Source organism: Carcharodon carcharias, chromosome 30 (genome assembly GCF_017639515.1).
Source record: "Carcharodon carcharias isolate sCarCar2 chromosome 30, sCarCar2.pri, whole genome shotgun sequence".
Classification (NCBI taxonomy): domain Eukaryota; kingdom Metazoa; phylum Chordata; class Chondrichthyes; order Lamniformes; family Lamnidae; genus Carcharodon; species Carcharodon carcharias.
The window spans coordinates 29,709,823-29,724,097 of NC_054496.1; the positions used below are offsets into that span (position 1 = coordinate 29,709,823).

At 44.9% G+C, this 14,275-nt stretch overlaps 1 protein-coding gene across 4 annotated transcripts in view; it reads right to left on the bottom strand.

The window, feature by feature from the left end:
• Window positions 1–14,275, bottom strand: part of pnpla6 (patatin-like phospholipase domain containing 6) — a 187,504-nt gene that overhangs the window by 152,603 nt on the left and 20,626 nt on the right. For all 4 annotated transcript variants that reach the window (XM_041176990.1, XM_041176991.1, XM_041176994.1 and 1 more), the window contains one exon: window positions 7,886–7,973. In XM_041176990.1, coding sequence (XP_041032924.1) covers window positions 7,886–7,973 — 88 coding nt within the window. The remainder of the gene's footprint in view (window positions 1–7,885; window positions 7,974–14,275) is intronic.

A 14,275-nucleotide genomic window follows, 5' to 3' on the forward strand; every position in this document is an offset into this window, starting at 1 on the left:
GAAAAGAGTAAAATGAGTGTTGGCCTTCTAGCGAGTGAGAATGGGGAATTAATAATGGAAAAAAGAAAATGGTGATGAACTGAACATATATTGTGCATCTTCACTGTAGAGGATACAAATAACATCCCAGAAATAATTGTGAATTAGGAGATGAATGGCAGGGAGGAACTTAAAATAATTACAATCACCAGGGAAAGGGTACTGAGAAAATTATTTGAACTAAAAGTTGACAAATCCCCAGGTCCTGATGGACTTCATCCTCATGTCTCAGAAGTAGTGGCTGCTGAGGTAGCAGATGCATTGGTTTTAATTTTCCAAAATTCCCTAGATTCTGGAAACGTCCCATCAGATTGGAAAATAGCGAATGTGACTCCTCTATTCAAGAAAAGAAGGAGACAGAAAGCAAGAAATTATAGGCCAGTCAGCTTAACACCTATCATGGGGAAATTGCTGGAATCTATTATTGAGGGGGTCAAAGCTGGGCAGTTAGAAAATCTTGATGCAGTTAAGCAGAGTCAACATAGCTTTGTGAAAGGGAAATCATGTTTGACTAACTTATTGGAGTTCTTTGAGGAACTAACAAGCAATGTGGATAAAGGGGAACTTGTGGATATGCCGTACTTAGATTTTCAGAAGGCATTTGACAAGGTGCCACATCAAAAGTTATTAGGCAAAATAAGAGTTCATGGTGTGGCAGGGGAACATATTAGCATGAGAGAGGATTGGTTAGCTAACAGGAAACAGACAGTAGGCATAAATGGGTCTTTTCGGGTTGGCAAGATGTGACAAGAGGAGTGTCACAGGGATCAGTGCTGGGGCCTCAACTATTTCCAATTCATATTAATATCTTGGATGAAGGGACAATGTATGGTTGCTCAATTTGCGGATGACACGACAATAGATAGGAAAGTAATTTGAGAGGAGGACATAAGGAGTCTGCAAAGAGACATAGATAGGGTAAGTGAGTGGACAAAAATTTGGCAGACGGAGGAGTATAGTGTGGGAAAAGGTGAACTTGTCCACTTTGGCAGGAAGAACAGAAAGGCAGCATCTTATTTAAATAGAGAGATTTCAGAACTTGGAGGAAGGTTTTGATCTCCTTATTTAAGAAAGAATATGTATGCATTTGAAGTAGTTCAGAGAAGGTTCACTCAACTGATACCTGGGATGGAGGGGTTATCTTATGAAGAACGGTTGGATAGGCTGAGCCTGTATCCACTGGACTTTAGTTGATTGAGAGGTGATTTATTGAAAGAAATAAGATCCTGAGCGGACTTGACAGGGGTTTGCTGAGAGGATGTTTCCTCTTGTGGGAGACAGAATAGAACCAGGGGGCACTGTTTTAAAATAAGGGGTCTCCCATTTAAGATGGAGATGAGAAGAATTTTTTTTCTCTCAGGAGGGTTGTGAATCTTTGGAACTCTCTTCCTCAGAGAGAGCAGGGGCAGTGAATATTTTTAAGGCAGATATATTTAGATTCTTGACTAATAAGGGAATCAATGGTTATCAGGGGTAGGTGGAATGCAGAGTTGAGGCCACAATCAGATCAGCCATGATCTTATTGAATGGTGGAGCAGGCTCGAGGGGCCGAGTGGCCTACTCCTGCTCCTAATTCATATGTTTGTATGTTCTGCCTCTGAAAATGAATCACCTCTCATGTTTCCACATTGGACTTTATCTGCCACCTGTCTGTCCATTCAACTGGTCTACATCCTTCTGAAGCTCGACACTATCGCCCCTCAGTTCACAATGCTTCCAAGCTTCATATCATCTGCAAATTGTCCTCTGTACACCAAGATCTAGGTCATTAATATATATCAGGAAAAGCAAGGGTCCCAACACTGACCCCTGGAGAGCTCCACAACAAAACTTCCTCCAGCCCAAAAAAGTGCTGTTAGGAAGGGAGGGGAAGAGAAGCGAGCATGAGGAGAGTCTAGCAGATAACGTGAAAGGTAATTCTAAAGTCTTCTATAAGCATGTAAATAGTAAAAGGGTAGTAAGAGGAGGTTTGGGGCCAATTAGGGACCAAAAATAGCTTTACGTACATAGAGACATCCGAGTACAAAAACAAGGAAGTTATGATGAACCTTGATACATCTCTGGTTCAGCCTCAACTGGAATAGTGTGCCTAATTCTGGGTGCCATAATTTAGGAAGGATGTGAAGGATTTATAAAAGGTGCTGAAAAGATGTACAAGAATGGTTCCAGGGATGAGGACTCCAGTTATGTGGTTAGACTGGAGAGGCTGGGGTTATTCTCCTTAGATTAGGGAAAGTTCAGAATAAATCTGATAGAGGTGCTCAAAATCAGGAGGCATCTGGGCAGAGTAGATGGAGAGAAATTGTTTCCACTAACTGGACGGCTGAGAGGACACTGCTTTAAGGTGATAGGCAAAAGAATCAACAGCGTCATGAGGAAAACCTTTCTTTTATGCAGCGAGTGATTCAGATCTTGAATATACTGTCTGAGAATGAGTACAATCTGGGCTTTAAAAAGGGTACTGGATAAGTACCTGAAGATATAATATAAAAATTTTATTGCAGGGCCATAGGGTAAGGGCAGGAGAGTTTGACTAGCACTTGAAAAGAGCCAGCATGGATATAATGGGCTGAATGGCCATCCTTCTGTGATGTAACCATTTTTAGGTTTCTATAGCCTTAGAAGCAGACAGGGGTAAAATTCATTGCCTTAACCAAAGGAAGGAAAGTGCAATAAAAATAGCTTAAAAATGATCAGAATCAGCCCAGTCAAGGAGAAAGATCACAAGCAAAATCAGAGGAGGAGAAGTAGCCAGTAACCCTTGTAGTTCATCACAATAGTATTCTAATTCAAACAGTCTGGATCCCTTTTAGACTTCCCTAAAGCACAATAAACACTCAGAATAATTAAAGATCAGTTTTAAAGGGACACCCTCATTTCCCAAGGAGCAAGGGCTGGAGATAACATTTCAGGTGTCCCCTCCACCCCCACCTATCTCGTTCATATTGGCCATTAACTGAATTAAATCTACTGTCAAAATAACGAGTGATACCAAGGGACACTGAAAAGGAGAGGTGAAGAATCAGGGGCAAGTGTAATAGGAGGAAGTAGATTCCAACTGAATTAAAACACAAAATTAAATGAAGGTGGAGGTTGAAAAATTACTGTTCACATAAAATCTGTTTAATCGGGTAGTGGCTGGTAACTAGTGTAGTTACAAGGCTGGTACAAAATGCAGTGTCTTACGGTTACTCATGTTTTAATCATTTAAAATTTGTAAGCAAAGGTCAGCAAACAATGCTGTGAATTTTTGGGTGAGCAAAGAGCCCACTAATAAGCATGTTCAACTTGTGCCTTGTTTTCCCTCTACTGCAACTCCAGCTTCCACCATCAAGGCATTACACTTCATCAAAACTACAAAGTTCCTCCTCCTCCTTTACAATCTTTGCTATTTTACAATCTTAAACTCAGCCCCTTAATTTTTTTTTTAATCACAAGTTTAGTTTCTGTTCTGTTTTTTCAGTCCACAACAACTTCCTTAAACATTTCCACTTTCTGTGGTCAGTCGTGGTTCAGTGATAGCTCTTGTGAGTCAGACGATGAAATTTATGCGCTCATGTCTCCAGCATGAGAATCCACAGCTTTCTGAGTCAGCTCTATCACTGATCCAAGGCTGACAAAAATATAGTGCATGCAAAGAATTTATTTTTCCTTCATAGTACAAATCCCTATCCTGCCCAGCCTCGCTGAATTTGGAGAATAGGCATGTAATCGACACCAACACCCATCTAGGACCCTCCACCCCTGCCGGTCCCTCCGTCCCCACCCTTTCTTCCAATCCCAACCCCAGCCATGTATTCACTATACCCCCTGACCTTCCCCTCTCCGATGCTGAACGTTCAGTGCTCAGCAAAGGACTTAGTTTCATACCCTTATGCCCTCACCTCAATGAATTTCGGGCTCGGCATGATGCTGAACTCTTCTTCCGCCGTCTTCATCTCCGGGCTCACTTCTTTGGGCAGGAGTCCTCTCCCAGTTCAACGGATCCTTTTACCCATCTCCAATATTCTCCCTCCACCTGGACCCCTCCCTCTGGATTCTTACCTTCTCTCGATCTTTTCATTGAGAACTGTCGGCGCGACATTAGTCGTCTCAATTTCTCTGTTCCTCTCACCCATTCTAACCTGTCTCTCTCTGAGCTTACTGCACTCCATTCTCTCAGGTCCAACCCTGACATTGTCATCAAACCCGCTGACAAGGGTGGTGCTGTTGTTGTCTGGCGCACTGACCTCTACCTCGCGGAGGCTGAGCGTCAACTCGCAGACACTTCCTCCTACCTCTCCCTGGACCATGACCCCAACACTGAACATCAAGCCATTGTTTCCAGGACTGTCACTGACCTCATCTCCTCTGGGGATCTCCCTCCCACAGCTTCCAACCTGATAGTCGCCCAACCTCGGACGGCCTGCTTCTATCTCCTACCCAAAATCCACAAACAGAACTGCCCCGGTAGACCGATCGTCTCAGCTTGCTCCTGCCCCACAGAACTCATTTCTCGTTATCTTGACTCCCTTCTCTCTCCCCTTGTCCAGTCCCTTCCCACCTACATCCGTGATTCCTCTGACACCTTACGTCACATCAACAATTTCCAGTTCCCTGGCCCCAACCGCTTCCTCTTCACCATGGACGTCCAATCCCTCTACACCTCCATCCCCCACCAGGATGGTCTGAGGGCCCTTAGCTTCTTCCTCGAACACAGGCCCGAACAATCCCCATCCACCACTACTCTCCTCCGTCTGGCTGAACTTGTTCTCACGCTGAACAATTTCTCCTTCAACTCCTCTCACTTCCTCCAAATAAAAGGTGTGGCGATGGGTACCCACATGGGCCCCAGCTATGCCTGTCTCTTTATGGGGTATGTGGAACATTCCTTGTTGCAGTCCTACTCCGGCCCCATTCCACAACTCTTTCTCCGGTACATCGATGATTACTTCGGTGCCGCTTCATGCTCTCGTCGGGACTTGGAAAAATTTATTAATTTTGCTTCCAATCTCCACCACTCCATCATTTTCACGTGGTCCATCTCTGACACTTCCCTTCCCTTCCTTGACCTCTCTGTCTCAATCTCTGGTGATAGACTGTCCACCAATATCCATTACAAACCCACCGACTCCCACAGCTATCTCGACTACAGCTCCTCACACCCCGCTTCCTGTAAGGACTCCATCCCATTCTCTCAGTTCCTTCGCCTCCGTCGCATCTGTTCCGATGATGCTACATTCAAAATCAGTTCCTCTGACATGTCCTCCTTCTTCCTTAACCGAGGTTTTCCACCCACGGTCGTTGACAGGGCCCTCAACCGTGTCCGGCCCATCTCCCGCGCATCCGCCCTCACGCCTTCTCCTACCTCCCAGAAACATGATAGGGTCCCCCTTGTCCTCACTTATCACCCCACCAGCCTCCGCATTCAAAGGATCATCCTCCGCCATTTCCGCCAACTCCAGCATGATGCCACCACCAAACACATCTTCCCTTCACCCTCCTTATCGGCATTCCGTAGGAATCGCTCCCTCCGGGACACCCTGGTCCACTCCTCCATCACCCCCTACTCCTCAACCCCCTCCTACGGCACCACCCCATGCCCACGTAAAAGATGCAACACCTGCCCCTTCACTTCCTCTCTCCTCACCGTCCAAGGACCCAAACACTCCTTTCAAGTGAAGCAGCATTTCACTTGCATTTCCCCCAACTTAGTCTACTGCATTCGTTGCTCCCAATGTGGTCTCCTCTACATTGGAGAGACCAAACATAAACTGGGCGACCGCTTTGCAGAACACCTGCGGTCTGTCCGCAAGAATGACCCAAACCTCCCTGTCGCTTGCCATTTTAACACTCCACCCTGCTCTCTTGCCCACATGTCTGTCCTTGGCTTGCTGCATTGTTCCAGTGAAGCCCAACATAAACTGGAGGAACAACACCTCATCTTCCGACTAGGGACTTTACAGCCTTCCGGACTGAATACTGAATTCAACAACTTTAGGTCGTGAGCTCCCTCCCCCATCCCCACCCCCTTTCTGTTTTCCCCCTTCCCTTTTTTTTTTCCAATAAATTATTAAGATTTTCCTTTTCCCACCTATTTCCATTATATATAAAAAAAAATCCCACTAGAGCTATACCTTGAGTGCCCTACCATCCGTTCTTAATTAGCAAATTTGTTTAGATAATATCACCAACTTTAACACCTATGTGTTCTATTGTACTATTGTCGTTGACATCTTTTGATGATCTGCTTCTATCACTGCTTGTTTGTCCCTACAACCACACCCCACCCCCGCCACCTCTCTCTCTCTCTCTATCTCTCCGCCCCCCACACACACACCTTAAACCAGCTTATATTTCAACTCTTTCTTGGACTCGAACTCAAGTTCTGTCGAAGGGTCATGAGGACTCGAAACGTCAACTCTTTTCTTCTCCGCCGATGCTGCCAGACCTGCTGAGTTTTTCCAGGTAATTCTGTTTTTGTTATGTAATCTGTTCCCAGGTTTTTTTTTTTAAATTCGTTTATAGGATGTGAGCATCTCGCTAGGCCAGCATTCGGTCTGTCCGCAAGCATGACCCAGACCTCCCTGTCGCTTGCCATTTCAACACTCCACCCTGCTCTCATGCCCACATGTTCGTCCTTGGCCTGCTGCATTGTTCCAGTGAAGCTCAACGCAAACTGGAGGAACAGCACCTCATCTTCCAATTAGGCACTTCATAGCCTTCCAGACTTAATATTGAGTTCAAGAACTTCAGATCATGAACTCTCTCCTCCATCCCCACCCCCTTTCCGATCCCCCTTTTCCCAATAATTTATAATTTTTTTACAAATATATTTTTCTTTTCCCACCTATTTTTAAATTTTATGCGATCTATTGTTTCATCTCCACCTTTTAGCCCATTTCAATCCCTTCCCACCACCCCACCCGCACTAGGGCCATCTGCCACTAGCTTGTCCTGCTTGCTACCCTTAATGTCCCCATTTGCACATTCCTTAGATAATATCACCACCATCAACACCCCTTTGTCCTTTTGTCTATGACATCTTTGGCAATCTCTTCTTGGCCTCCACCTATCACTGGCCCCCTATCGAGCTCTACCTGTCCCACCCCCCTCTACCAGCTTATATTTCACCTCATTTCTACATTTCTTAGTTCTGATGAAGGATCATTCGGACTCAAAACATCAACTGTATCCCTCTCCGCAGATGCTGTCAGACCTGTTGAGTTTTTTCAGGTATTTTTGTTTCTGTTCAGCATTTATTGCCCTTGAGAAGGTGATGGTAAGCCACCTTCTTGAACCACTGCAGTCCATGTGGTGCAGGTTCTGGGCATTTAAGAGTCAACCACGTTGCTGTGGGTCTGGAGTCACATGTAGGCCAGACCAGGTAACGGTAGCAGATTCCTTCCCAAAAGGACATTAGTGAACCAGATGGGTTTTTAACGAAAATCAACAAAGGTTTCACAGACCTTGAATTCCAGATTTATAATGAATTCAAATTCCCCAATCTGCTGTGGTGGGATTCATAACTGGGTCCCCAGAGCATTACCCTGAATGTCTGAATTACTAGTCCAGCGACAATACCACTACGCCACTGCTTTTTGGGGACTCCTTTTGGAATTGCCAATAAAGTACGTGACAGTGGCCCAAGAATGACTTGCCTCCTTCAGTGGCACGTCTCCTGGATATTCAGCATATAAACTGAGGGTTTGAGATTTTCTTTGAACTCAGCAGTAATAAAGAGCAGGGAGGTGGGCTGCAATCAAATCACTCAGGAATATTCAGTCAGGTAGGGGGCGCAGGGCTAAGAATGCACTGACCAACAGCTGTAGGAATACACACGAGCTGCAACAATTTATTTACTCACTTCTCTCTTGCAATCGTCTGTGTACAATGAGGATGGTGGTGGCAATCAGCACCATTGCCACTCCGGCCCCCAGTATTACTCCCATCATCTGAAAAAATAAGTTGCGTAAAACAGAAGAATTAAGACTCTTAATAAAGATAGAGAAATGAAGGTGTAAGCATGACCTTTAGTTCTTTCACAAACTCCAAACCGAAGAAGCGCTCTATCTTAAAGCAACAAAATGTCACAAAGGTATCTCTGAAGCATTATAATCGAAGCTTTTCTGAGGAACACAATGCTAGCTACTGCAGGGTCAGCTCCAATATGATAGCATTCTATGAGTGACGACCCTGTAACCCTGCACATTTGAATCACACTTACAGGAAGTTTAGAAGTATGCTGATCAGGCTTCTCCTCTGCACATCAAGCTTCATGCTAGTGACGGCTCAGGGTATTTCTTGAGCCGGTGGAGGATCTCCAACTACAGTGCATTTCTTCATGTACAGGAAGTTTGTCTTCATATCCTGTTTTTTCACAGCTTGTAAAAAAAATCAAAGTGTGGAGGCTCCCATTTGAACTTTTGCCTGCGATGAGTTAGGTCAGCTGTAGAGATGTCAGTCTCCTCAGGCTCAGAGGATATTATTAAAAGGACTGGATTCCTATTCCTGATCGCTATCCAGTGGAATACTCGATTTCACCCCTGCCTCACTATATATCTGCTTCTCAAAGCCACATCCACGTCTTTGTTACCTCTAGACTTAACCATTCCAACATGATCCTGGCCAACCTCCCACATTCCACCCTCTATGGACTTGTTCGTCTCAAACTCCACTGCCTGTATCCTTACTCGCACCAAGACCTGTTCACCCATTACCCCTGTGCTCACTGACCTACAATGTCTCCTGGTTAGGCATCACCTCAATTTTAAAATTCTCATTCTTGTTTCCAAATCAAATCCTTCCTTGTCCTCACCCCTCTCTCCTGCTGTAATCTCCTCCAGCCCCACAACCCTCAGAGATATTTGTTTCTCCTCTAATTTTGCCCTCTTCAGAGTTTCCAATTTTTATCACTGCACCACTGGTGGCCTTGCCTTCAGCTGCCTGGGCCTCAAGCCTCTCGAATTCTCTCCTTACACCTCTCTGCCTCTCCCTCTTCTCATTTAAGACACACTAAAACCCACATCTTCAACCCAGCTTTTGCTCAGCTATTACAGTATCTCCTCCTGCAATGAAAATTTTTGCGTTGAAGTGCCTTAGGTGTTTATGATGCTAAAGGCGCTACACAATTGCAAGTTGTTGTTGGAAGTGCTGTTAGAGAACAGACAGGCGTAGGTTTGGCCATCCTGCTGCCTTGCAGTTCACAGTCTCTCACCCTTTAACCCCATTTATATAACATAGGGGTACTTTGGTGAGGTAGCTGGGGCCTGTGGACTTACAGCTCATGAGTCTTCACATTCCAGTAAATTAGGAAAATTTATCTATTTTAAACAAATATCGATTTTATCACATATGCTTTTGGAGCCAGAAGTGGTGCTCTTACTTCTGAGAAACAGTTCAGTATGTCACACAAGTTGAGCGAGCACCTGGATACACGTTTCTGATGCAAGTGGCATCAAGTCGGATAATCCAACCAGTGTTATTTAACTCTGCTGGTGACCAGGGCGATGCATTAAATGGGATTCCACTGCAAATTCAGACAAAAGGATTCTCCTGTTGTTTGTTTAGAAAGACTAGTGTGCAACAAAATACATCAGTCACCCCTCTAGCTGACCCGTCTCAATGCATATGAAGGTCGCGAGAGGTTTTGCTCACTTTCATGGACAATAGGGAGCCTCACCATGTCCAACAAATGAATACTGACAGCCTGGAGGGAGATGGTAAACTGCTGGCAGAGATCTATGACTGTTCTTGACACAATACTGAGCACAGCCAAGTGTGTTTACAAACTACAAGGCCCATACTTCCAGCAGCTGAGCAAGTTCAGGTATCGGCTGCAACACTGTCGGGTCACGCAAATCAGGAAGGGCCAGCTTCAATCCTTGGTTTCCATTTGGAGTGAGTTGGTCTCAGCAGCAATGCCAGAACTGGCCTCAGCACCTGTGGGGCTGGGGACCCTCCAAACACATTTCAGCCAGAGCTCCAGCAGCTGAACTGCTGTCAGCACCATGCACCTCTCCTTCCTCTTTCCATATGAGAGAGAGAAACTACAGAGGAAGAGGGAGGACAAAGTGGGGATGAGGGTGGAAAAGAGGAAAAGAGACACAGCGTGTGTCTCCCTGCCTATCTGTATGAGGAAAGTTCTAAACTCAGTGGTGATATTTATGCCCTCATGGCTAATTTTTACAATTTTAAGAAACTGGACACAGACCCTTTTAAAATGGCTGAAGCTTTGTCCCTCTGTGACCCTCGAACAATAGGCGCGCATGTGGCAGTTTCGCAGAGCCGGTTATTTTGTTATCTCTGAAAAGACCCTAATGACACCCTGCGGGCTGCAGAGACCAAATTCAAAGGGAACTAACTATATAAAGGCCATGGACATTTCATAAGCCAGGGCTAGCCAACCGGAGCTGATTCATCTGCAAGGAAAAAGGACCCCACAACTTCCCTTTGAAACTTAATGGTTGGAACATTAACAATCTCAGAAAAAAGGATACACACACTTTGCCAAAGCCAGAGGGGAAGAGGTTGGAGTCATGTGACATGACACTCTAGCTGGTGGAACCAGTGATATTGCCTTGTGGTGCTGCAAAACTCAGTCTGCCATTTTCCCATCTACCTAGCAGCAGCACAGGAAAGGTCCGAAAGCTGGCCCCCATCTACACTGCTTTTACTAGACCTTTTGACCATCTCCTACAAGACTGATTCAGTTCTGCATGCCTATCTCATCGTAAAACTTAACTCTACCAGAAAAGTGAATTAGCCAGCATCAATTTTTGGCCTGCCAACCTCTGAAGGAATGCACCATTGCACTTTGATTCTGGACTCATGTAAAATAATAATTATTTTCTCTGTGGTCTTTGTCCTGTAATCTTTCTTTCTCTTCCCTCTTTTGCTCTATAGAAAGCAATATTGCTACGTTCCTCTTGCGTTTGAGTGTGTGCAAGTAAACTAACCCTCTGAGTTCATCCTAATGCAAGATTGCTGTGGGGTTATTAATAGAAAATTGGATGGCACCAAAACTGAGGGATTGAGAAACACACTGCTGCTTATAAAGGGGGAAGCAAACTAAAACACCTTTCTGCTTACAAACGGGTGGTGAGACTAGAAATCAGGGCTGGTTAAATTACCCCCACCCTCCCCCCCACTTGTCTGCAACAAATAGCCTTCCTACAAACATTGTCAAGTCTTGTGGTGAAAGAATGGCCAATTCAGACAAAGGGCCATAGAGCTGCCCACACTTAAGGAATCAAAGACCAGGAGGACATGTTTTAGGAGAGAATAGGGTGGCATGGGAAATGGCCAAATGGGACAGGCAAACAACTACAGCTCTTGCGCTTCCTGAAACAGTTCTTAAAATTTCAATCCAAAGATCGAACATTAAAGAGAAACATCAGTACATTTTAGCAAGTTTCTATTTCAATCGCTGACTTATTAAAAAATGTTTCTCTATCAGGTGATCTCAACCAACACATCCATACACTGTGGGCATTTTAAGCTGGCAAAGGCGTTGTCTCAACAGTGGGAACACTATTAATGTAGTCTGGTTACAGAACTGAGAGCCCATCTCAAGAGAGGTTCCATAGAGTTTAGATTAGTGAGTAAATCTTCAAGGTTTCCAAGTCAATTTTTTTGGCAAGTTTTATAACGCAACTGCATTGACTGTGCTGATGCTGCTGTTAGTGTCCATGTAATGCAGAGATGTAGTTAAGGAAAGGGCAATATTTTTAACTGGGTTTATCTGTAACCATCACATCCAACTCACACTGCAATAACTTTTGCCTGATAAAGTGTCTGAAGCAGTCCATGTCCAATACGCAGCAAGGCCTGGACAATATTCAGGCTTGGGCTAACAAGTGGTAAGTAAAATTCACGCCACACAAGTGCCAGGCAATGACCAACAGGAGAGAATCTAACCATTTTCCCTTGAAATTCAAAGTCATTATCATCACTAAATCCCCCACCATCAACATCCTTGGGGGTTACCATTGACCAGAAACTGAACGGGACTAGCCATATAAGTACTGCGGCTACAAGAGCAGGTCAGAGGTTAGGAACCTTGTGACGAGTAACTCACCTCCTGACTCCCCAAAGCCTGTCCACTATCTACAAGGCACAAGTCAGCAGTGTGATGGAACATTCCCCACCTGCCTGGATTAGTACAGCACCAACAATACTCAAGATTATTGACACCATCCGGGACAAAGCAGCCTACCTGATTGGCACCCCATCCGCTACCACTGACGTAGAGTGGCAGCAGTGTGCACTGCAGCAACCCACCAAAGTTCCCTAGACAGCACTTTTCAAACCTGCGATCTCTACCGCCTAGAAGAACAGGGGCTGCAGATGCATGGGGGTACCATCACCTGCAAGTTCCTCTCCAAGCAACACACCATCCTGTCTTGGAAGTATTTTATTGTTCCTACACTGTCGCTGGGTCAAAATCTTGGAACGCCCTCCCTAACAGCACTGTGGGTGTACCTACACCACAGGGACTGCAGCGGTTCAAGAAGGCAGCTCACCCACCACCTTCTCAAGGGCAGTTAGGGATGGGCAATAAATGCTGGCCCAGCCTGCGACACCCACATCCCATGAAAATGTAAAGAACCAAGAATTCATACAGCAACTATAACACACTAAATGTCCCCAGAATCTTCCTCGTGGCGAATGAATGCCTAGAAAAAAAAAAAATGGGGAGGTGACTGAAGCCTAATTGAGATAGATTTGGAAGAGGCTTGTGAAAGTGAAAAGGTAGCAAGCCAGAGGGGTTTAACAACTGTAGAATATAGAAGTGCTGAAAATACCATTTTGGATCATCTGGTCACCTCAGTTCACAAACAGGGCAGATCTCCTTCAATGATTTTTCCACCAAATGCCTATCCAAGTCTGTCTAAGCTGCTAAAGTAATCAGTCTCAATCACCTCCTCAGGCAGCCCATTCCAAACATTCACCACCATGTCAAGTAATTATACCTGATCCAATTAACTTCCCTCCTCAGCTTCAGCTCATGCCCCCTTCATTGTTTATTCTAAGCTGCATTAAACAGTTTTTCAGGCTGCTCTAATTTTCTTTTCCCCCAGTGTTAAAAAAAAACTCTGTCCTTGTCATCTCTACATGCATCTCAGGCATCTGATGTCAGGTATAGGCCAGGTAAAAGACAAAGTCTTGCATTAATATAGTATCTTCCATGATCTCAGGGCATCACAAAGCACTTCACAAGGCTATGAAGTACTTACAGTGTGCTGGAAAAGAATCATGCTTTTTTCTTGTTCATTCATGGGATGTGGGCTTCGCTGGCTGGGCCAGCATTTATTGTCCATCCCTAGTTGTCCTTGAGAAGGTGGTGGTGAGCTGCCTTCTTGAACCGCTGTTATTGAAGCTTTTCATCAGGACAGACATAAGAATACCAAATTTCAAAGGGAACAATAATTTATACAGCATGATAAAAAGGTGCTGATTAGTTAGCAAGCGGGCTCTGATTGGTCAAGGCATTGTCATGGAGAATGCACCAGGGAACAGTGAACCCCCAAGCCTTTGTTTAAATTCAAAAAAGTCAAGTCAACCCTGATTGGTTGAAGCATTGCTGTGGGGAATGCACCAGGGAACAGTTGTCCCCTTTTGTTTAATTGAAAAAGGCGCAATTCCTGGACATATTCATCTTGTTTGCAGAGGACAGGGCCCTGCATGTGAACATATGTAGCTTCTAGCAAGCGTAAGAAAGCCAAATTGCAAGCCTGACTGACAATCTTAAATTAGTGTAATTCTTAGCACACTCAGAATTATTCACTAAGTGATGTCCAATCGCTTAACTAATAATGTTGGACACTCTCCTCTACATTGGAGAGACCAAACATAAACTGGGTGACTGCTCTGCAGAACACCTGCGGTCTGTCCGCAAGAATGACCCAAACCTCCCTGTCGCTTGCCATTTTAACACTCCACCCTGCTCTCTTGCCCACATGTCTGTCCTTGGCCTGCTGCATTGTTCCAGTGAAGCCCAACGCAAACTGGAAGAACAGCACCTCCTCTTCCGACTAGGCACTTTACAGCCTTCCGGACTGAATATTGAATTCAACAACTTTAGATCTTGACCTCCCTCCTCCATCCCCACCCCCTTTCTGTTTCTTCCCCCTTCCTTTTGTTTTTTCCAATAATTTATATAGATTTTTCTTTTCCCACCTATTTCCATTATTTTTAAATCTTTTATGCCCCCCCACTAGAGCTATACCTTGAGTGCCCTACCATCCATTCTTAA